This window comes from Lytechinus pictus, chromosome 2 (assembly GCF_037042905.1).
Source record: "Lytechinus pictus isolate F3 Inbred chromosome 2, Lp3.0, whole genome shotgun sequence".
Taxonomy (NCBI): Eukaryota; Metazoa; Echinodermata; class Echinoidea; order Temnopleuroida; family Toxopneustidae; genus Lytechinus; species Lytechinus pictus.
In genome coordinates this window covers 23,200,170-23,223,836 of record NC_087246.1, presented here as the reverse complement: position 1 = coordinate 23,223,836, position 23,667 = coordinate 23,200,170, and the positions used below count along the sequence as shown (strand labels likewise).

The window sequence follows — 23,667 nt, the reverse complement described above, 5'->3', positions numbered from 1 at the left end:
GTTTTACCATAATTCTGACGGCCGACCTCCTCTTAAACCAAATAAATAGATTAGGAAGGGAAAATCAAATACAAGATGACTTCGAAGGAGAGGAGAGAAAAGGAAGAAGTAAAAAAATAACAATAATAAGAAAAGAAGAGGAAGTAAAAAAATCAGCCCGGCGCTTCGCGCTCGCATCAATTGTTTATTTATACCCATCCTGATTAGGGCCTACAAAAAATGCACTTTCCAAGGAATTGTGTTGTAGAGAGTTTTTCCCCTGAGTATTCCGTAGTTAATGCGAAAACTAATTAAATCCAGATCAGTGGGATTATCATCAGAGATGCGCTTATCAGATGGTATAGCGCCCTATATAATTTAAATGTTATGTTAATTGCGCCCCGCTCCCATTCTGGATCCACCACTGATTTAAAATTAAATGCTCCTAAGAAATAGTTAGTAAAGAATGTAGTAATATATTAGTATTTATTCTAAAGTTTGTGCTCTCTTAACCATAAAAGTGTATTTAGCGTAAAAAAAAAATTATTTTTTTTAATTCTCAAATTCCTCCAAAACGTCTTGACCTTTTTACGCATGTATCAAGTACAGGGCCTAAATACAAGATGAAGAAAATGATCATATCATCTTATAAATGAATATTGACATTTTTTTCAAATTTTGTGCTTTTTTTTATTTTATTTTATTTTTATTTTTTTTTTCATTTTAGATGATCATGAACTATATGTGCAATCGTTGTTTCAGCCCTTTTCCACACAAATATTTGTTGTACTCTCTTCTTGCTTAGGTAATTCATGCCCGCTCTCCTGCTCACTTCTCCCTCTCTCGATCCATTCCCTTGCCTCTCATTAGTTTCCTGCCCTTTCCTATAATAGCCACGCGTTTTGTATTTGTATTGTATTACAGGCATATCCCGCCACAAGCTTTTTGCTTTTAGGGAATTACGCCTTCTTCTACTAACATTTTTTTTTAATGTGTATTTACACTCTTTAATGATAAATGATCATTATATTGAAAATTGATATTTTGTTAAAATGGAAGAGAACAAATGATTTGAATTGAAAAAAAAATGTAAAAAGTTTTGAGATGTGTGCCGAGTGAAGGGTTTGCACAGCAGACGAGGAAGGATCAGATAAAAAGTCATGAAATTTCGTTTCGAAAATAATGAGGCGTTAGAAATTCGACTCTGCGGGAGTAATACCCCTTTCATAAACCCATCCTCCAATTAGCCGCCTAAGAGTAATGCGGATAATTCAATAAAAATTGCGTTCACAAACTCCGAAAATAATCCGCACTATTTTTACGAGCGCCCGTCCTGAAAAAGGCTGATAATCGTCATGGCAACCGCACAAACCACCTCCGATGCGGTTGTGTTGGAAAAGGGTGACCTTGTGACCGCACCATGGCAATTATCCGCATTACTTTGGATTGCGTTCATAAAGTCAAAATCTGGTCCCGATGCCGCTATTATGCGGATAATTGCAGCATCAAAATAATGCGGATAACTCTGGTCCTCCTCCGATTTTACGACCAAATTATGCTGCTATTAGCCGCATAATTGGTTTTATGAAAGGGGTATAAAATGGGGTAAAATGAGGGTTAAGATCCTAGCTCTCAGTGATCCCTCAAATGAGAGTGGATTCATACGTGAGTTTGGGGGCAATTAATTAATCGTTTCTGTCTCAATGTCTCAACAGCGGCCGCGGAACGGTTTTCAAAGTGGGGAGGGGGGGGGGCTGATCATGCAAAAAATCACAATCATATGGTCATTTTTACATTTTTGTACACGGTTTTGGAAAAAAGTGGGGGGCTGAAGCCCTTGGCCTGGCCCCCAGCCCCCCCCCCCCCCCCCCCCGCTTCCGCGGCCCCTGCTCAATACCTATTGTTTGCAATTTTCTGCCATGAGTGAACGATTTTTCAAAGCTGTTGGTTTCAAGATGAGATACCACTGTTGCCATGAGTATCAAATTTATAGTAAAAAATAGTTATTGTGAAATCTATCTTTGAAAACGGGTTTCCTTTTTTGTGGGACGCACTGTATAGCTAACCGGGTACTTTTCTACTTTTTATCGGAAATAGCTTTAAGCTACGTGTACAAAATCAAGTTGATGAGCTAGATGACCTAAAATCAGCGACCACAAATCTAACAACTGCTCGGATCGGAGGCACTACAGCGTACCACCGTAATGAGTTGCATTCATAGAGATGTATACTAATAACGTAATTAGTATACATCTCTATGGTTGCATTAAATATTGATGCACGGATCTCGAATGATACCATAGAGGTGGATAAAATACCTATGATTGCTACAAACTAGTAAATATATCTCTATGGATTACTACCGAAATAACGCTTTGATAAAAATAATAGGTGTCTTCTAGTAAGCCAAATGGGAACAAGAGAAATATAATACAATTTTGAATAGAATTCTGTAGACCTTTCACCTTTCTTGACATTTAACAGCAATAGGGGACATCAACGGATTAAAAAAAAATAATAGTAACAAAAGATGGCACATACAACGTGTAAAAATATATTCCAGTGGAGTGTAAACTCAATCAGGAGCGACACCACTTGGCTATTTTCAAAGTCCGCTTACTCTACTCTGTGGATTTCATATTTTGATACACGGGGTTGTGGGACATTATATAAGCAAATTTTTTGAAATCATGATCGTACCAGTCTCACTATAACAATGCGAGCGCGGAGAGAGAGCTGACATCTCTGTATATATTGACCCCAAAAAGGAACAGGACTAATTTTCAGGAATTCATTAAGAACATGCATGGCATGCATATCTCACCCCTTTGGTCATAATCATGCGAACACCAATTGCGCGGTTATTTTTTATTTTTTATTTTTTTAATTACATCTAGACACATTTTGTAGTATTGCAATCCTGAACATGATACGTATCTCACTAATAAAAATTGCGAGCGCGAACTGATTTTTTTTAAATATTCATATATTTTTTTATTTTTTTTAAAGTTGTTTAGTGGCATTCTAAGGCTTAATAATATTGTTTGTAGGAATTCATTAAAACCATACGTATTTCACTAGCCAAATGATGCGAGCGCGAACTGCGAGCTGAAAATTAAATAATAAAAGCTCGGAGTGCGAGGAAATATGTTTGGTGTATATTGACATGGAAACGGAAAGTTTTAGTACCATTTAATTTCATTGAAGAGGAATAATTATCTCATTAAACGGACACTACGAGCAGTTACACCGGGAGTTACGAACACATAATAGGCCCTAATAAGCACTTTATGTTTCATAAAGTTCTGAATTTTTTTTTATACAATATAATTTACTATGTATGATATATAACGTAATATAATGTAATATACAATATTTTTTCTTTTTGCATCACCGTACGTTTCTCTTTCTTTTTCTCCCCCACCGTTTTTTGTTGTTGTTGAAATTCTACGGGGTACGCCCTTCAACCCCCCCCCCCTCGATAATTTTTACTTGATGTATATTCTTGACGCGTTGTACGAGGCAGCCCTATATAAATCATGTAGGGCCACCAAAAATCTGCTCTTGTGACTCCGAAATTCCCCCATCCCCTACAAAATCCTGGCGCTCCTGCAGATTGCCACCCTATAAGCAAAAAAAAAACAACAACAAAAAACAGGAAAACAGGGAATGAAAGAAGGGGGATATTACGCCCGGAGGAAAGGAAAACGGAGAGAATGAAACAACTTCATTCAATAGCCCCAACCCCCCTAAAAAACAAGTTTTATGCATTTGAAACATATTTATATTAATTATCTTAAAACTTCCTTAAAAGGGAGGAGGAGATAAGGGAAAGAGACTACGGAATTCGTTATATAGGTCACCAAATCAAGCTATTTATGAAAAAAATACATTTATAAAAAAAAAAAACATTTACAGCGCATTAGACGACAACAGCTACATCACGCCAAAAATTTATAGCACCCCGAAAAGTCCAACTCTGGATCCCCGCCTGAATTATGATAGTTAATTTTAAAAGGTGAAATTGTATTTAGGATTTGGGATAGGTCACTTTCTAGACAAATGAGGAACTATTTCTGCATTGAAAGGGAATGTAAAAATTTTCCTTTTCAACGCTATTGTCGGCTAAGATTACGGTAAATAGGCCCTCCCTAGGCCTTACACACTTTTTGTCTCGCCTGCATAGCAGAGCGAGACTATAGGCGCCGCTTTTCCGACGGCGACGGCGGCGGTGGCGGCGTCGTCAACATTGAAATCTTAACCAAGGTTCAGTTTTTGAAATGTCATCAGAACTTAAAAAGTATATAAACCTAGTTCATAAAACTTGGACATAAAGGTAATCAAGTATTACTGAACATCCTGCCTGAGTTTCAGGTCACATGACCAAGGTCAAAGGTCATTTAGGGTCAATGAACTTAGACCATGTTGAGGGAATCATTATCGGAATCTTAACCAAGGTTAAGTATTTGAAATGTCGTCATAACTTTTAAAGTATATGGACCTAGTTCATGAAACTTAAACATAAGGGTGATAGTGTATCACTAAAGATCCTGCCTGAGTTTCAGGTCACATGAATAAGGTCAAAGGTCACTTAGGGTCAACGAACTTTGACCATGTTGGGGGTATATTTGTGGAATTGTCATCATAACTTTGACATTTTATGGATCTAGTTCATGAAACTTAGACATTAGAGCAATTAAGTATTCCTGAACACCCTGTACGAGTTTCAGGTCACATGAACAAGGTCAAAGGTCATTTAAGGTCAACGAACTTTGATAATGTTGGGTTTTTTGTGGAATTGTCATCATAACTTTAAAGTTTATAGATCTAGTTCATGAAACTTAGGACATAAGAGTAACCCTGAATATATTGTGCTTGTTTCTGGTCAAATGATCAAAATCAAAAGTCATTTAGGGTCAATGAACTTTGGTCGTGTTGGGGGTATTTGATGAATTGACATCATAACTTAAAAAGTTTATGTAGTTCATGAAACATATAGACATAAGGGTAATCAAGTATGAATGATTGTTGCACATGTCTTTAATAGGTCACGTGATCATGATCAAAGGTCATGTTGGGTGCATAGTTCCACTTGTTCTGTAAAATATCAATAGTCTTCGGGATTTAAATTTTGTTTTAGAAAGCTACTCTAAGATTTACGTACCAGACCATCATATTTGCGTATTTTGAATGAATTCTCATCGATCTTCCCTTTTTTACATAAAACTAATATAAAAACATGAAATTCCCGAGTGTAGACCATAATGTTTTCTTTTCGCAAAAGACGTCTAGATGACACCGTAAGTAGGACATGAATTTGTGATCGACAGCTTCAGCTCGCTCAGCTCAGCAAGGATAGAGGAGCCAAAGGCGATTATGTCTGCGACTCTGTGGATTGTCCAATTTTCAACCAACTAAATGAGGTGAAACAATTTTTTACCAAGCATTAAAATCCAGGTAAGATATAAGGACAACCAGATATGAGTATTTAATTGGGAATTAAATACTGAAAAAAAGGCAAAATGAAAGGAAATAAGTCCGATATAACTTTGTTTTGACTGTCTGTGCTTGTTGTCAATGCGGGTGTCAATGTCTGTTTGTGCGATGGAGTGTCGCCGGTGAGCTGAGTGTTGCATCGAATCGATCATGCATGTTTACAAACACTGAATGCAGCTGGGCGCCAGGCCCAGGGTGGGAGTCACGGGCTTCATTTGAATGAGTGGTATCAGGCGCGGATCAGTGCATGTACCCCCCCCCCCCTTTTTGAGAAGAAAAATTAAAATTTGTATTGACCTTATCGCAAATAGCGTTCGTCGCGCGCGTGTGAGAGGGCGTATCGTATGGGCACTAGTAGTACTATTCAACCCGTTTGGAGAGTTTCCTCAAATATATAGAAATATAGATTATAGAATTAACCTGAATTTCAGACCCGTCTTATTTCCAAGAGCAAATGCTGGTTATTCTTTTTCCGTTAATTTTTTCTTCAACCCGTCGACTGTGTCTGTGCGCGGGCGATCAAATTATACGGCGATGGTTTTTGGCACTAGTATTCAATCCGTCGGCACTAGTAGTAGTATTCAACCTAGACAGCTGGCAGCCGTCTGTTTCGAGGAGTTTTTTAACTTTTTTTATTTTTTTTATTTCTCCTCGTACACAGACGGCTCGCTAGCGTGCAGCCACCATTAGGGGACTTGCAATGCAAAATCCCCCCGTCGGGGCTCTTCAATTTTTGTCTTTAATGAATAAAAATTTTGAAAATTAACGCGACCAAAATGCAAATTAATATTCCCTCTTGGCATTAATTGCCAAAAAACTGAGAAAAATCAAGTTAAAAGGAACAAAAACAGTGACTTACCTCGGCTGTCGCGCAAATTCACTTCCCCGTTTTATCCGATCTTAAGTACATAAACATACGGCCGTTGAGTCCCCTGTACAGATCGCGCTAGAACTTCGGTCTCTGTATTTGGTGAGTGAAGCCAACGGAGTTCAGCTGAACAACCAACATAACAGAGACCGAAGCTTTTGGTCTATATTCAACCTACCTAGCGGTGAAAGATGGCCCTGTCTCTCAATCAGTAGAGGCGCACGGCCAATATGGGAGACTCTCTCCAATAGGGGAGACAATCTCCCACTAGGGTGTCTGGAGAAAAAAATTATTTTTCTTATTTCAAGAAAATATCACATTTTCTTTGTGAATTTGAAGAGAAATGACCTTCAGACTGACAGAAATGTAACATTTTTGAAAAAAATCCAATTATTGGCTGCAAAAAAGAAGAATGAAATTAGGTAAATTTTCAGCATTTCTCTGCCATAGACTGTGTAGTTAAGAAATGGACACACACAAATCCAAATTTTTGGCTTCCGAGAGCTGTTATAAATTTATTATTAATGCCAAAAACTTGTCCATAAATTCCCTAATAGGAATTTTTATGCTCTTTCTGATGGTATGATTTTTATAAAGATTTGGAAACCAGATCACAATGAAAAATTGCGACAAAGTGAAAAAAATTGTGCAAAACAGAAATTTCATTTTCCCATAGAAAACGCATGGAGAAATGGCAATCTCAACACACACAAAAATAAGGGTTTGCAATTTATCTCTAAATCCTTATTTAAAATGATCATATAAACTTGTCCTTACTGTCAAAAGAAGCCCCTTAATTTTCTCTTTCCATACATGCCAAACACAAGTTAATAATAAATTCAGATCACATTTTTCTAGTAGCCTGAACTTCCCCGAAAAAATGTGCCATATTTTCCCCTAAATCAGCCTGTTTTATGCTGACACTTTTCAGTGTGGCTTCAGACACCCTACTCCCACATTGGAGACTTGCTTTGCAAAAGGACAAAAGAAACAACACCAACAAAAGCACGATTTTTTCCACCCAAAATTTTGTCTCACTGAGGTCAGAAGCCCATTTGTTTTGTGTGTGATTGACAACGAAAATCCTTATCAAAACAAAAGTAGACGGTGAATTTTTAAAGTAGACAGTGAAAAGGGGTAATTTTTCATGAGGAATCTCCTTATCACATTTTTATTTGCCGAACAAAGGGAAAAAAAAGAAAACAGAAAGAAGAAAGGAAGGAATGAATGAAAGAAAGAGAGAAAAGGCTGAAAGAAGGAAGAAATAAAAAACAAAAAATGGTATAAAGAAAGGATGGATGGAAGGAAGAAAGAACAAAGAAACAAAGAATGAAGGAAAGAAAGGGTAAAAAGAAGGAAGGAAAGAAAGAAAGAAGAGATAAATATAGGATGGATGGACTCAAGAATTAAAGGAAGAAATCAAAAAAGAAAGAAAGAAAACGAAATAAAGAAAAATATTTTTTTAATGGACAGAATGAACGAAAGACAAAGAAAAAAAAGGAAAATTAAAAAAGAAAGACAGTAACAAAAAAATGAAAGAAGAGAGGGAAGAAACAATGATTGAAAAGAAAACGGAGGAAGAAAGCTAAAAGTTTCTTTCTTCAGTTTCTTTTTGGCTCAATGAAAATAAAGCTACGAAAGAAACCAAGTGTATCAACACACACACAAATGCATATGTGGGGCTATCATGTATTCAGAGCGCCGGGCTGGCGGGCTATCGCCATGGCATGGCATTGCATTGACACTCGATCGCTCGTTGTGCCTCGCACAAAAACCCCGCTTCATAGTAAAATTTCGACGCCACCAGCTCTCACATGCGGGATAAGCCAATCGCAACTCAATATCTTGTCTATGCATGGCAAACCGAAACCAATTTGCATTGATGGTTTAGCTTTGCGCTTGTGTGGTTAAAAACTTTGAAACTTTTGCCTGGTCGGGTTATAATGTTATTGAATATCCGATATAGGCTAATAAACTTTTTTTTCTCTCTATTTTTGGGGTTCAGCGTGAGAGCGTGAGAATCGGGTGAATTGCGTGAGACTCAAGCAGATTGCGTGAGAGTTGGCAGCCCTGATGTCACCGCAAAGGATCACGGGAATGAAAAGGGAGCAAATGCGGAATCGGCTTTCGGGAAGCCATACAATGCCATATGTTTTGTGTAGTGTCACTAAAAATCCAGGCTTTTTTTAAAGTCTGATTCCTTTGTATTGAAATTATTTTGGATTCTTGAATGTGGATTTATAGAACAATCTTTGTATCATGATTGCACAGTGAAAATATGAGTTCAATGCTCACCGTATTTTCCAACTTTTCTGGGGCTAAATTTGGGGAGATTTTGTGGGAAAAGTGAGCATGGTGATTGCGGGCATAATTAATTATGCCCATCGACTTTAGCAAAGAGCATGTCGGCGATCCGAAGAGAGCCTGAAGCTATTTTTCCATTAAAGAATATTGATGAGAATCATAATGTAGACCATGATATATATTTTATCTCCATAAATAGTAAATTAAACTAGTTTTTGTTATTTTGGGGAAATATAGTTCTTTGCAAATGGGCTTTTTAGTTTGATCATTACAAGATCTATAATGTTAGGGGGGGGGGTGAGACTCGAGGATCGAGCGGCCAGAATGACCAAATATAAAGTATATTAAAAATAAGCTAGTGTGTGTGTGTATATATATATATATATATATACATACATATTAAGAAATGCATATAAATAGGCCTATGACATGCAGAATAAAATGAGAGTAAATCCCTGAATTTAAAACATTCTTGATGCCGTATATATAGGCCCTAGTATTCTTTATGGTCTCTGTGAAGCGCTCTGTAATTTTATTTTGTCTGAAAACTAAGCAGCTGATGGATATTTTATTCATATAATTATAAATGATATATATTCCATTGTTTTAATAAAACAAATATTTAAAAATTGGCATCTTCAATTTCATCGCAGATTACTTCTCTCACAGATCACCTTTCTCATTTCATTCTTTTAAAACTTATTTTTCTCTCATACTTTCATCTATTCTCACATTTTTTTTCTATTTAATTCATTATTTTGTCTTTGCAGTATTATAAATCTTGGGACCTGGCCACTAATGAAACTTCAAAATTTCCGGCCATGATCCTGAATTCCATGTAATAATTATGTATCTGTGGAGAGAAAAATAAAACACAGCTCGGTTAATATCTGAATAAAATCATGATTGAGATAATCATTTATAAAACATGTATTCTTGACAATCGATTGATATATTACTAAATTATATAACTAGAATAAAGTAATCAAATCTACTGCAGAGTCTGTTTTATTGATCATCATTTTTACATTAATTCCTTTGAATTCCGGGACCATGCAGTTTCATCCACTGCCTCGCGGACGTACACTGTCCCTGGGCCGAGAGTGCCCGCAGTCCGTGCCATACATGTAGGTCTGTGCATACAAGCGCACTTTGCACAGTCACAGCTGCACAGCTCAGAATACGCCCAGACAGTGCGAGAAAATGAAACAAAATTGCACTTGTCTTCATAAAATCTGTGGTAATTCTTGCAACTATAGACAGCACATCTATCTCTGCCACCCATAATCAAGAAGAAAAGTGATGTTAGTTTCTGAAACAAATATGACGAGCTGTTTACTTGAAGAAAGCAAAAAGTTGGCTGCGGGCGTCGATCGTATTTTGATACACTATGGAAATCATACACTTTATTGTCGGCTGCTTGCGTTCGCATGGTCGCATCCGGACAATAGCGGCGCTATTGCTCCCTTTTTGATCCCATGATCCTTTTGTGTGAATCTATTTGCGATAAGGTCTTTTGAAACCGAGGTGTGCCCCCTCTTTTGGGTACGAAATATCCTTAATTTGTGGTTGAAAACCTTTTTTTGGCTTGGCTTGTCAAAATTTTCCTCCAAAAAATTTGCCCCCCCCCCTTTTGGAAAATCCTGGATCCACCCCTGAGTGGTATTGCCTAAAGATCGGTTATGATCATGTTCACTATGTTTTATAAAACTTCCTTATGACGATTGCTCAGCTGGTGCGCTTGACTGGCTGAAAGCAAACTTTGTTCTGTAAATCTGGGCTGGTATTGGTAATCAATTCAACATGTTCAAAGAGGCCCAAGTAGCATATGGTACATGTATTAGGTACCGTATGTGACACAAAAAATGAAATTTTGTACTTTGTATGGTATAAAAATACAAGTGTGCTATTTTCTGATGTACCGGTATTTGATTTTTTTACCAATTCCTTATGTATTTTATTGTTTCAACAATTTGTTATACATGTATAATATGTAGCTTTTGATTTGAGAGACCCTGGGCATTTGATTACAATTTTTAAGAGGGATGAGCAGCTGAGTGTTTAATATTTAAAAAAAATCGTAGCATCTAAATCACAATTCAAATTCGCCAACCCTGCATGAAATCATGAAAGAAAAAATGCTGCATAGGACAACATGTAGTATGTACATGCAAAGCTAAAATATGCATATTCACCACTTGACACTGACAGCTGAGTAACTAAAATTAATGGTTTTCAACAACAAGCTGTATCAAACTACGGGATAAATGGCCTGAATTATGTGACGTCTCATTCTCTGGAGGGTTGTACTTCCATAGGTTTGTATGTAAAAAAGATTTCCAGATTATGAATTTGATTTTTTTTTTTCAATTTTCAGCAAAAAATGGCACTGACAATTATTCAGTACTCAAATGGATGGAAACCTACACTACAACTCTTCACAAAGTTTTTTTGTGATCTTGGTTTGGCCGTTATTGGGCCTAAATTGCTATGTCAGGAAAAATTGTTGCACATAATCTGAATGCAGATAGAGTTGGAAAGCTATGCCAAAAAAAGCAAGAAATAAAATATGGCAAAAACAAGTCCAAATCTGTAGATGTCATCAATTCAAGCTTACAGGAAAATATATATGATATCTCTAGTATGTGATAGAAAAGAAGAAAATAGAATGCATAATCTGATGAGCAGAAAAATCATCCAGTTATTCCTATACAAACCTATGGATTCACAATAATGCTTCTAACACAAAACATGATGTCACGGTCTTGAGGCCAGTGAAAAGTACAAGAATGCCTTCTTTCAAAGCCCAATAATTGGAGCTATTTTTAAGCAAATTGCTCATCTGGTAAACAGTGAAAATGCATACTAAATCTTGCACTAAAATGTTTAGAAGTTTGATATGCTTTCGATTGGTATATGATTTATCAATTTCAATTTTGGGTCCGGTCAGGGCCTAAATACATGACAGCTATTGGTGTTATGGTGAAGAGAGCCTCCGACAAGTGTTGTGGCCATACTTGATCCACAAAACAAGCATGAAGGATCAGCAACCTGTGAATCTTTTTTATTTGATTTCTGAGGCAGAAAACTTTATCAATTAATGGACTTTAAAAGCATATTTGTTCTTGGAATGCCTAAATATTAAACATGTATCATCATGATATATCATGAACATACAACATGATCATTGATCAACTATATGTACATGTAGATTTGGTACCTACTAGTATTCTATAATTTGAAAAGAAGACAATGTGCATTAGGACATATTTTACATTTGATTTTGAAAAGATCTGTGTTTAAAGCAATCATGTCTAGATAGGTCTAGCAGAGAAATCAAATAGCTACAACTTCAATCAAGTTGCTACAACTTGATTGAAGTTTGTTGCAGCAAATTGATTGTGCAATTAATACTGTTTTGAATCATATTCAGAAATGTACAAATCATCACAGAATATTAGCTTTTGTCCCCCCCCCAAAAAAAAAAAGTAATAAGAACTTCCTAAAAAGTAGTGAAGGTACTCCTGATGTCTTTAAATTGTGTTTGTCTGTGAGATCCGTCTATGATGGAAAATATTTGCGATTCTCTCAAAAGTATATTGGGTTAAAATTTGATAGGCTGAACATGTATAAAGCAAACATACCTGAGTGTTATTTGCATAAACAATTATTGGTCAATGTCAAGTTGTTTAGAAAGAAACAATAAAAATATACCAAAATATTGAAAACCACATTTTCAACTAGTCCGTCCGTGATTTTTCAAACTGTTTAGTGGATACTTGTGTTTGGAGGTAACCATGGCAACAAACTTTTTTCATCATTCAGCATAATCTGTCCTACCTTTCACTATAACACACAAAGGAAGTTGGAACCTTATCTTATTCCTAATTTGTTACAAGCCTTCAAAATTTTCAAAATCTACCAAATGTCCGTCTGTGATGAACTGATCACGCTCTGGAATTGATCTTGGCCATCACCCCCCCCCCAAAAAAAAAAAAAAAAAACCAAACCTTTATCCCCATATATATCCAAGAGAACGAGTATTTCATCAGATATATACCTTCCTAAAAAGCGTTTTTGTTGTTGTTGTTTTTTCCCCCAAATTTTTCAATATATTTTGCTATATTCATTTCACACTTTTCGTTACAGAGAGAGTGAAAGATGGCAGAAGGGGGATATGACCCTTGCGAGTGTGTTTGGTCACATGAAGGTGCAATGAGGAGATTAATAAACATGGTAAGTCACCTTTTCTTCTCTTTTCTTATCATTATCAACATCACCTAGGTCTTTTGGTAGTATTCCACAAAGCTGTTCATGTTTATAAAATCACTACTAAAATTGGGCTCTCAGTCTTAATTCCTTTAAAGTTTTGACAATGAATTAAAGTCAAATTCTATTTCAATTGATTTCCTTTATTAAACTACATGTATGTACAGTATATCAAGTACCACACTACATATTGGTACTTTTATTATAAATCTCTGAAAACCAATGTGAATCCCTTCTGTGTAGAATTTGAGTGTGTATCTTGAATAACTTATAGAGCTTTAATATTGAACAGTATATTCGTCACCAAGCCATTGGTGGATTCTGAGTATCCCTGTGCATGGTTTGTGTATGCATGAGTGGCAATCCTACATGTATTATCAATATGACGGCCTGGCTGTATTGTAAAATTTTAATGTACAACAAGTAAACAATATTATGTACACTACCAGTCACAATTCTTTGACTCACTATTAGGGCAATTCCACACTAGAACTTCAAAAATATCATAAATTTCAACTTACTTTCAATAAGTCATAAGTAGTGTAATATTTTACTATGATACCTAAATTTTATGAAAATTGTGAGTTTTAACCAAAACTGAAGTCAGATATAGTTTTTTGGGGGGAAACAATAGAATTTTCAATTTTCAATAATTTTGCTAATTAAATAGTCAAGTACAAACACTGCCTGAAACGATTATTGGCAAAGCATGAAAAGATTGAAAATATTGCAGGTCAATGGAATAATGTATCATTGATGGTTCCAAATAATATCTACAACATTTTCATCATCCATAATAGGGGTAGCCTTGATTTTTCCGAACCTATTTTTGGCAATGTCCCGTACGACATATGAAAATGCAAAAGTTTTTCCTACAATTTTATTTTTGATGATGCAATTTCACGACACATTTTGAGTGTCCCGTACGCCACAATGTTCTCGAAAATTGTAATTTGCTTTATTTATTCATGAATGTTTATTTTGCTTTCTTTCATAGATTTGTTTGTTCTTGGGTAATTGAATATAAATTTGAGTTCAGTTTCTATGAAAATTATCTGTCCAACTCACAGACTTTAGAGTACAAACTTGAGGTTTCTGAAAAAAACAAATTTTTCTACGTCCGTACGACACATTACTATTTTAAATCTGTATTATGCAGGATGTGAATTAAAGTCATGTTAAGTCATGGTTTTCCTAACACTCTAGTAGTACCTAATGAACACCTTTAGTTACTGGAATGTTTTTTGTTTTTCTTGTAAAAAAACTGTCAAATGTTCTCTAAATGTCCCGTACGACACGTACAGGTATGGAATCACCCATTACCTGTTTCGGCCAGAGAACAATAGAATCAGTGGACCAAATCTATTGTTCTCTGGTTGAAACAGGGAATAGTGATTCAAAGAATGGTGACTGGTACTGTACTTGACTACTTGTACAATAATAAAATCCTTGTTTGATATGTATATTGATAGTATTAAATACACTTCTGCTCAGCAAGGCATCTGATTGGGAGGCGTACATGTACATGTATACTCATTATGGTTTTGTATGTATGTTCATCATTCTTCTTTAAGGCCTCTTCCTTCTTTTTAGCCCCTGTAGCTGGTTTTATTGTCACTCATGGGGGGGGGGGGTGTCCAGGGAAAAAAAAATCACAGGGGCATGGGGTGATTCACCCTCAAAATTGTAAAAAAAGCCTTAGAAAACTAAAAAGAGAGCCCCAAAAATTCCCAATTTACTGAATGCTATTTAAAGCTTAACCAATGTTGCAGATTTAGGTAATCATTTGTGAAAAGTAACCCTTGGAAAAAAATGACGGGGGGGTCATAATTTTTTTTCATAAGCAAAGTGCACATACTGCAACTGTACAGTATGCACCACTTAAAAGTCTGGAAAGATTCCGTACTAAATCACATTCTCAACCATTTTGATTACAATTTTGAAATCCAATCTTTTTAGACTGGAAAAGAGTGATTTTTTTTAATAACAATTTTTCTACGTTTTGATTAGGGTCACCTGTAGGCCACTTCGTTGAAACATGGGGGAAAATTGTGATTATCTCCTACATATACATACATGTACATGTATAGCACCCAAGAACAGGCCATCAGTAATGCTTTAATATTAAAAGTCATAATGCATAATGGAACCATGGACTTTGGGGGGGGGGAACACCCTCCTGAGCCCTGTTTTTTGCAAAAATGTCCAAATCAATTTGCACTGTTCTTCTTTGGCAAACCTCCCAATCAAATTTAAATTTGTGAGAGCTCTATAAAAGTGGACACCCTAGACAAAATGGTGTTTAGCCAGATAGTCCAACCTCAGTTGCTTAAAAAGAGGTCACTGATCTTTCATGAAATCCTATTGTGAAAAAACATAAATATTCAAATTAAATCTTTTTTATTAATGCATCCATCAACAGACCATTTTGTCTGTTAGGAGTAGTAGCATTCAGTTCCTACTTCCTACCAGGAAACCGGAATTTAGTGTAATTTTATGCCATCATAATCATAAATTTGCATCATGAAATGTATATGAATGGAAACGTATGCTTCTCTTCATTCATTTGAGATCCATTTCTACGTTCATAATGCACGCTTGACTGAGTTAGAACAATGGAAATTGGTGCTACCAAATTTTCATTTGCATGAGCAAATTACGATTTTGAGCGAGTTTTCTGGCTTTTACTGCTATCTTTTCGGGGGAAAAATTCATAAGCTGAATATCTATCTTTTCCTCTTCCACATGAGATGAAAAGCGTGAAATACGAATGCCGCATAGTCCAGAAAAAGATGATTGAAAACATGCTAGATTTCTACATAATGAACGTCGAGATGGGCTTTAAATGAATAGGGGAGTGGGAAGCATATCCTTTCATTGATGTACATCTCATGAAGCAAATTTATGATTATGATAGCAAAAGATTACACTGAAATTCCGGTTTCCTTTTTTCTAGGACACACTGTAGATAATGATATGCCTTCCATGTAAAGCAGATCCATTTTAATCATTCATTTGTATGCACTTCAGTGCACAGTGTATCAAGGCTTTTTGCTAATTGAGTTTTTTGAAATCCAATCATTAGGGTCTTGCGTCAATTGAATTTCTGAACATGTACGTAAAAAGTAATCTTCTTTCCTCTAGTTTAGTTGCATACATGTATATAGCCTTATTTTATATGGACACTGAATTTTAACTAGATGGTAAAAAATATGTTTTCCCAAAATAAGGAGATATTTGGAGATTGGAGATTAAAGAAAATACATCTCAAAGCCAAGTTGAGAACATTACTAAAAAAAATAATCATCACTTTTGTTCACTAGATCATGTACTTAAAATAAAAAGCACACTGTTGTGGAGTTTGCGTACATGTATGAGTCAACCTTCTACATACATGTATGTATAGTATTAATTATTGATCACCCATGTCTGAAACAATATTCAGACCAGATAAAAAAAACGCATGATCCTCTTCCGTTAAAAAGGAACAGATATCAATTCAGTGGATCGGTTGCAGTGGACAGGCCAGAATTCGCAATGCCTCATGGAAAATAGTTGACATCTGTTGCGTACTGCATGCATTCAATTATGCTGCACTGGCCTACACGGCTCGACCGCCTTGCATATTCTGTTTACTCAGGTCCAGGAGGTGGGAAAAAAATTTGCCTTATAAATATTTCTTTGCGAAATTTAGACCGTTTTTGCCAAATCGTTTTTAATTTTTGAAGCATCACATCAGGCATCGCAGTACATTAGCAATGTGCGCCGCCTGCCCCTGTGCACTTCCGATTGCATGACACAATTCCCGAAAAATATTTTTCTTGTCTCTAAAAGGGGGGGGGGAGGAGAGCACGGACCTGATGTGCCCCCCCCCCCCCGATCAGCCATTGATTTTCTCCATACATGTAGGTTTCAAAACAGCAGCTGGAACATAATAAAATTAGCATACAGACATGCATGTATACTGTCATGTATGTACTGTATGTGTGTATGGAGGAGGGACAAGCCAAGTATTTAATTTACACTCCCTGTCTGTGATAACAACATATGGTGGAAAATTTTATCTGTTGTGTTATAAAAATATATATTTTTTTTAATATGACAGCTGAGGGAGCAAAATACCTGCAGTGACTCACAGTGTGACTTAGACTGTAAGTATAGTTTATAGGATAATTATTATTATTACAGTGATAAAGTGGAAGCAAACTGACAACACCCTGCATGGTCTGTCATTGATTGTGCATTATAAATGTTAATATGTATATACTGTAGCTGGTCTTGAAATTTACCTTTTAAGACAGTTTACAGAAAATAAATTAACCTATAATTTCATTTGTAGAGAGAAACTAAAGTACCTTTGAGAGAAAAGGTGCTTGCTTTGCTAGTTGGCAACATGGTTAAATTGCGGTATGAATCAATGAATGTCTTGAGTCATCAATAATTGTAGAGGACTTCAGTGGTGGTATTGAGGCTGCTGGTTTGTACCTACTTCAAGGCCTATATATTCTGAAGCCCAGTAAACTTTATTGGCTAATCATCTATTAAACTACAATATGTTAAAAAATCATGGGAAGACTGCCTTGAAGTTTGTCACTTCCAGGTATTTTTTTGATCGGGAAATTTGACCTGATCTACCCCGATTTGCATTCAAGGCTTTGGCCTTGGTAGCCTTTAGCTCTGGCAATTAACTTGAACTACAAATTTGTGGGATGATTGAGTAAACTAAATGCTGTTTTTAATGGTAATAGTTTTTTGGTAATTTAATGAATTGTGATGAGTATTACAATGAGATTATATTTGTCAATGCTAATTTATTTTTTGTCCTGTTTTACAGTTCCTGGTCCTCAACCTAACTCCGATGGGGACTATACCATGTTCCTCTTTATGATTGGTTGGCTAGTTCTTGCCTTAGCTCTCTTTCTCATGAGACCTGGACGAAACAGGACAGAAGGAGACCAGAAACCAAGACCACTCAATCAAGTAAGAGAACATCTCAATTTCTTTACAATGTGTCAGGGAGTGTCCATTTATGGTCAAGTCCACCCCAATGTCAAGATGATTTGAGTGAATAGAGGTATAAATAAAGCAAGCATAAAACTCAAAGTTGGATAATAAATAATAATAATAATAACGCAGTTCTTGTATAGCGCATTTCACATTATGTCATAACGTCCCTATGCGCTTCCAAAGGACTTGGATATTATTACCCTGGCTTTAGCCCCGCAACCTTTTACAGTGCGGTGGCATTTCAAGGAATAAATTCCTGCCAGGTACCCATTCACCTCACCTGGGTTGAGTGCAGCACAATGTGGATGATTTTCTTGCTGAAGGAAATTACGCCATGGCTGGGATTCGAACCCACTACCCTCTGTTTCAAAGTCAGAAGACTAATCCACTGGGCCACAACGCTCCTCATGTAAAATAAGACTTGTTATTACATTGAAATTGCTCACTTGTTTTCACAAAATGATAATTATGATAACAATAGGATGAGTTAATATTACAAATAAGACCTGTTGATACATTTAAAATTTGCACTTGTTTTTACAAAATGATTATTACAATAATAATAAGATGGCTTTATATTGCGCAGCCACTGAATAAAAATACTCTGCTGCAATTTGATAGAAACTCCTATTGACTGTTGCTTTGTACTACAAAGTAAAATAGTTTACAAAAAAACTTATATTTCATATACATGTAATACCAATGAAATAGTGAGAAGTGATGTAATTCGCATTCTGCCTATAATTTGCTTATTACTGTATTGTGAAAGTACATGTTAGCCAAACTTAAAGAAGTCTCATTTCCTTGCATGTATTTTATGTAATTCAGATTTAATGTTTATTATTCAAATCCACTTGTTGATGGGGTGTCTTGGCCTTTTAGGAATAATAAACACGTTTTAAATAAAATGTCATTGTTCTAAGATGGGGACTTACACATGTACATACATGTAATACAGTATGTGTATGGATGTTTCATTCCAATATCGTTTTAATTAGCATATTTTTTATTACCTTCAGTTACCCTTTCTGGACTCTAATTCAGAAATGTGGCAAAGGATGGAAAGTTAGATACAGTAAGTTGTATGTTTAATTTTTAAAGTGTTCACAATTTGAATGAGTTGTTAACTAGTTGTATCCTCTCATTATCTCTGTCATCATCATCATCTGTCTGTCTGTTTCTTCCTCTCTCTCACACTCACTCTTTCTTTTTCTTTCTCTCTTTTATCTCCTCCCCCTTCTCCCTCTCTCTCCGTTCCCCTTCTTCTCATCTCTTCTTTTCTCTCTCCCTTTCTTTTTTCCTATCTCTCTACCTATCCATCATCCAGGATCCTGGGCCCACACCTCCAGCTCCACCTCTGGACTAGAACCCATTAACACTGACCAATATGAACAAAGCGGGCCACACTGGTTTATTTCCAATTCGTCTAATGCCAATTCTTCCAATTGCCAACTCGTCTACTATCATTTGGTCTATCATCAGTTCGTCCACTCACCACATGGTCTACTTTCATTTTTAGTCTAATAACCAGTTGGTCCATTAGCCATTTGGTCCATAAACTATTTGGTCTAATTGGACTAAGTGTTCAATTGTGCAAAATGAATGAAAATGAAATGGATATTAGACCTACTGGTTATGAGACGAAATGGTGATTAGACGAAGTGATGATTGGACCAAATGGTTAAAGGACCAAATGGTTGTTAGACGAAATGTTGATGGATAGAATGGCATTAGACTAAATGAAAGTAAACCATGTGGTGAGTGGACGAGTCGGCAGTAGACGAATTGACAATTTACCACCACACCTCTGTCTTCATTACCCTGCGATAGCATGATTATCACTTGCTGAATTTCACCAATCTTGTAGAAAGCGACTCGATCCTATTTCCAGCTTCAGTTGCATTCTAATCTTGTAGAGTGTCTTCGGGATTGTAAACTACACTGAGTACTCCATTTCTTTATAAGCCTTTGACAGCCTGTCTATCACTTGCAGAATTTTATGAGTAACATGAAGTTCTTGGGTTATGCAGATTTTGCAGTTTACGTGTACCTTATTGTGTGCATACAGCTCTACGCTATTGCACATTTTGGGCAAATTGTGCTTGAATTTTTTTATGGTTTAGTCCTAAGTTTAAGTAATCATCAAGCATATTTACAAGAACAACCATAGCAACAAGCGAAAAGCAAAAGGCCTTTTGCAAAATTGCCAACTAGTTTATGGACTTTACTGGTTGTAGTGCCAAAAGTCAAGCATGTTTTTAAAATCAGATCTGCAATTCCAAATTCTTGAAATTAATCCCCAGTGGTGAATTCTGGACATTTTGAATTGTTAATTTTAGCGAAAATATTTCCATATTTCCATTTGCAATGGAAGAGATCTTCTTTCTGGTTTTAATAAGATTAATGTTTACAACTTGAGCAGTATAGCCTATAAAGTTTGCTGTTGGGAACTTAATGTTTTATAAGACTGTACAATCTGTCAGATGCTTTAAAATGAAAGCCAAGTTTAATAAAGTTGGGTGTCACTTATGTTTCCTCGAATAGACCAACTTGTGCTAGAGCTATCATACATGTACTTTGCATAATTTAAGCCTTGTTTTTAACTCTTCTTCCAAACTGATACTGTAAAAAGCACTTGGTGTTTTTACTCCTGTGCCAATGTCTGTCTAACTCCATTTGCAATGACTGAATGCATGCATAACCGATCATAAATATATGACTATCATTTGACCAAGTCATGTGTCAATAAAGAGTGACAAGTATTGCTCTCATACAGTCTCTTGCTGATTTCCAGATAGATTTTGATCTTTTGGTGTAGGCATTGAACAGAATTCTACATCAGCACAGCACCAAAATAAAAAAAATATTACAAATAGGAGACAGGATCTTCTTTCACTAGATACTTCGGGAAACAATTTGCTGGGTGTCAACGATTTTTACAAAAAGACTTCTCTCTATTGTCCCTTTGCATTGAAAATGATTATCTGCATGGTGTCAATACTTTACCTTTCAAGATAGGCATTAATGTATTCAGGTCGTAGTAGATATAGCATAGATATCAGTGATATCGTCTGTTGCAAGTAAAAATGAGGTCATTGTGAAATTATCCGGTGTTGTGTATGTACATAAACAAAATAAATAAGATATAATTATATGTATGGTGAAGGGGGACATAAAATGTATTGTTTTGTGTGTTATGATTCCTTTGAGACAAAGCAACATTAAGCTATTTGAACATTGCATTCCATTTAAAAACATTATCCCTATTAATAGTATTAAGTGGTAATATATAATGAGAATGACAAGCTGTATAGGTTGTTCATTGCTTTTCATGTGGTAGAAATATGGTTTTGAGTTTTAAAAGCCTAGTTTAGCACTTCTTACAGCTCATATATATTTCATGATTTTCTGTCTCATCCACTGGAGGTGACGATCAGGCTAAAGAAACCTAATGACATCCATCCATCTATCAGAAATGTTAAAGTTTACCTGCAAGACTATCTTAGGATTGTAAATGTTGTATCAAATGCTTATGTAACAATTAACAAACTTTGGTCGTCAATACACCTGGTGGGTGTTTCATAAAGCTGTTCGTAAGATACAAATGACTTTAAGAATGGCTGGTGAACCTTTCTTACGCACAAAATAATCACCAATGAACGTTTAATGGTGAATATCATTTACCACAATTAAAGATCACCAGTCGTTCTTAACTTACAAACAGCTTTATGAAACGGCCCCCTGTGCCCCGTTGCATAAAAGTTACTATCATGGTAAAATCAAGGATTCCATACAAGTTACCATTGCATGGCAAAGTTACCATAATGGTAACTTTTATGCAATGGGGGCCTGGTGGATGTTTCATAAAGCTGTTGTAAGATACGAGTGACTCCACGCACGACTGGTGATCCTTTCTTGTGCTATGTGATATCCCTATATAATTGATTTATGACCTAAGAATATGTTCCAGATTTTGCCCTCATGACAGCCCAAATCGCCCCTAAAATTTCCCTTAAATGCATGCTCTAGGGCGACCATTCTTTCTAGAGTCGCACCAAGATATGTCACAAAATATATCCAAGATTATTTAGAAAATCATTACGCTATCTATGGCAGAATAATGATCTTTGCTTTTACTGCATAACTGCTTGTTACCCCTAAAAAGGAGCCCTTAAAATAAAAGAAATAGCCCCCAAAACTCTGCAATCGCCCGTATGTGGAATAAAAAGATAGCCCCTAAAAATATATATTATTTCCTACTACGAGACTAAGTGTTGATGCCATGGGGGAACCTTCTTGTTATGGTACTGTATGAGGTCACATGGTAAGGTCAAAGGTCATCTGAGGAAAGGTATTGCAGTTAGCTTGTAAGACTTTCTCAATGTTTTCTGTTGCTATGTAGCTAATGAGGAGAATATGTAAAGAGCTCTGGATGTGTATGGCTAATTTTATCTGCTTGTATATGGATGATTTCCTTCTGACATGCTATTTAGAGATTTTTAATGTTTCATTGTTTTGTTTCATGAGGATGAGGAAATAAGTGATATTGCATACTGTATTAAGGACTTCATTAATGTACTATATTGTCTGTATATTTCTTGAAATGGAGTTGGAAGAATAAGATAACCAGATTTGGGTGGCATGCATATCTCCCATGGGCACCAGAGGTATTATGTAGCCCAGGGGGGAAATTGTTTCAGCACTCTATATATATACAGTTTAGGCCAAAACTTTACATACACCCATGATATTCAGTGAAATTTGTTTGCTTGCCAAACGTCGTAAAGTTTACTATATATAAATATAAATACTACCATGACAACTTTGGTATCAAATGAAAGATTTCACATGATTAGGATGCCACTGGGATTAAAGTTTATTTCAGGTGGAATTTTCTTGGAAGAAAAAAAAGTAATATTTGTGCCAAATGTATTCGATGGTTTGTTATATTTTCAAACATAGTTTCATAGAAATATATAAATGCATAAACATAATATATTTATAAATATAAATATATAAATATTTTTTCAGCTTCTGATGACAAAGCAATGTCAGTGTGATGAAGGAGCATGACATACTCATTTGTTCGATATCAAATTCGTCATGACGGCACAAATATATTTTAAGATACAGTAAATTTTATGGTGTTTGGCAAGTTTCAATATTTCTTTGAATTTCCTGGGTGTATGTAAACTTCTGGTCTCAACTGTAAATGAATATATGGGACTACACACATGAATGTTCTGCCCAAATTGTTCATATATTCCGTGAAATTCCAAGTGCAATCATGGCCTCTTTCATTTTGTATTCTTCCTTAATTGCTTTAGAAGGTAGAGGACAGAGAAGGGGTCACCTTTTCCTTCAATTTGAATAATTAGGTGTGTGTATTTTAAAAGTAATTAAAGGTAAAAGTTGTTAGATTTTACTTTATGCTACATTAGCGTTCAACCATGACTGGAAGAAAAGATATTACATTATAATAACTTCATAAATTGTCAAGCTTTTTTAATAAGACAAGTCATTAAGCCTGTGTGAGGAGGTTCAACTTTGAAAACGAATTGCATAAAAAATTACCCGACAAGACCACCCCAACAATATATTGGTTTAAATTTAAAAGGAAAATCAAACTACATGTAGTTCAGGCGCTGAAAATTTCATCAAAATCTGATATGAAATATAAAAGTTATGACATTTCAAAGTTTTGCTCAAGTTCACAAGATATCATATATGAGCATAAAGCAAAT

At 35.7% G+C, this 23,667-nt stretch overlaps 1 protein-coding gene across 1 annotated transcript; it reads left to right on the top strand.

Annotated features, from left to right (window-relative positions):
- The first annotated feature begins 5,300 nt into the window (after positions 1 to 5,300).
- LOC129254544 (small integral membrane protein 14-like) lies at positions 5,301 to 21,640 on the top strand. Its single transcript, XM_054893007.2, has 5 exons — positions 5,301 to 5,436; positions 12,797 to 12,883; positions 17,022 to 17,067; positions 17,751 to 17,896; positions 19,251 to 21,640. The coding sequence occupies exons 2-5, from the start codon at positions 12,809 to 12,811 to the stop codon at positions 19,287 to 19,289; spliced, it is 306 nt and encodes a 101-aa protein (XP_054748982.1). The 5' UTR covers positions 5,301 to 5,436; positions 12,797 to 12,808; the 3' UTR covers positions 19,290 to 21,640.
- Positions 21,641 to 23,667: the final 2,027 nt, after the last annotated feature.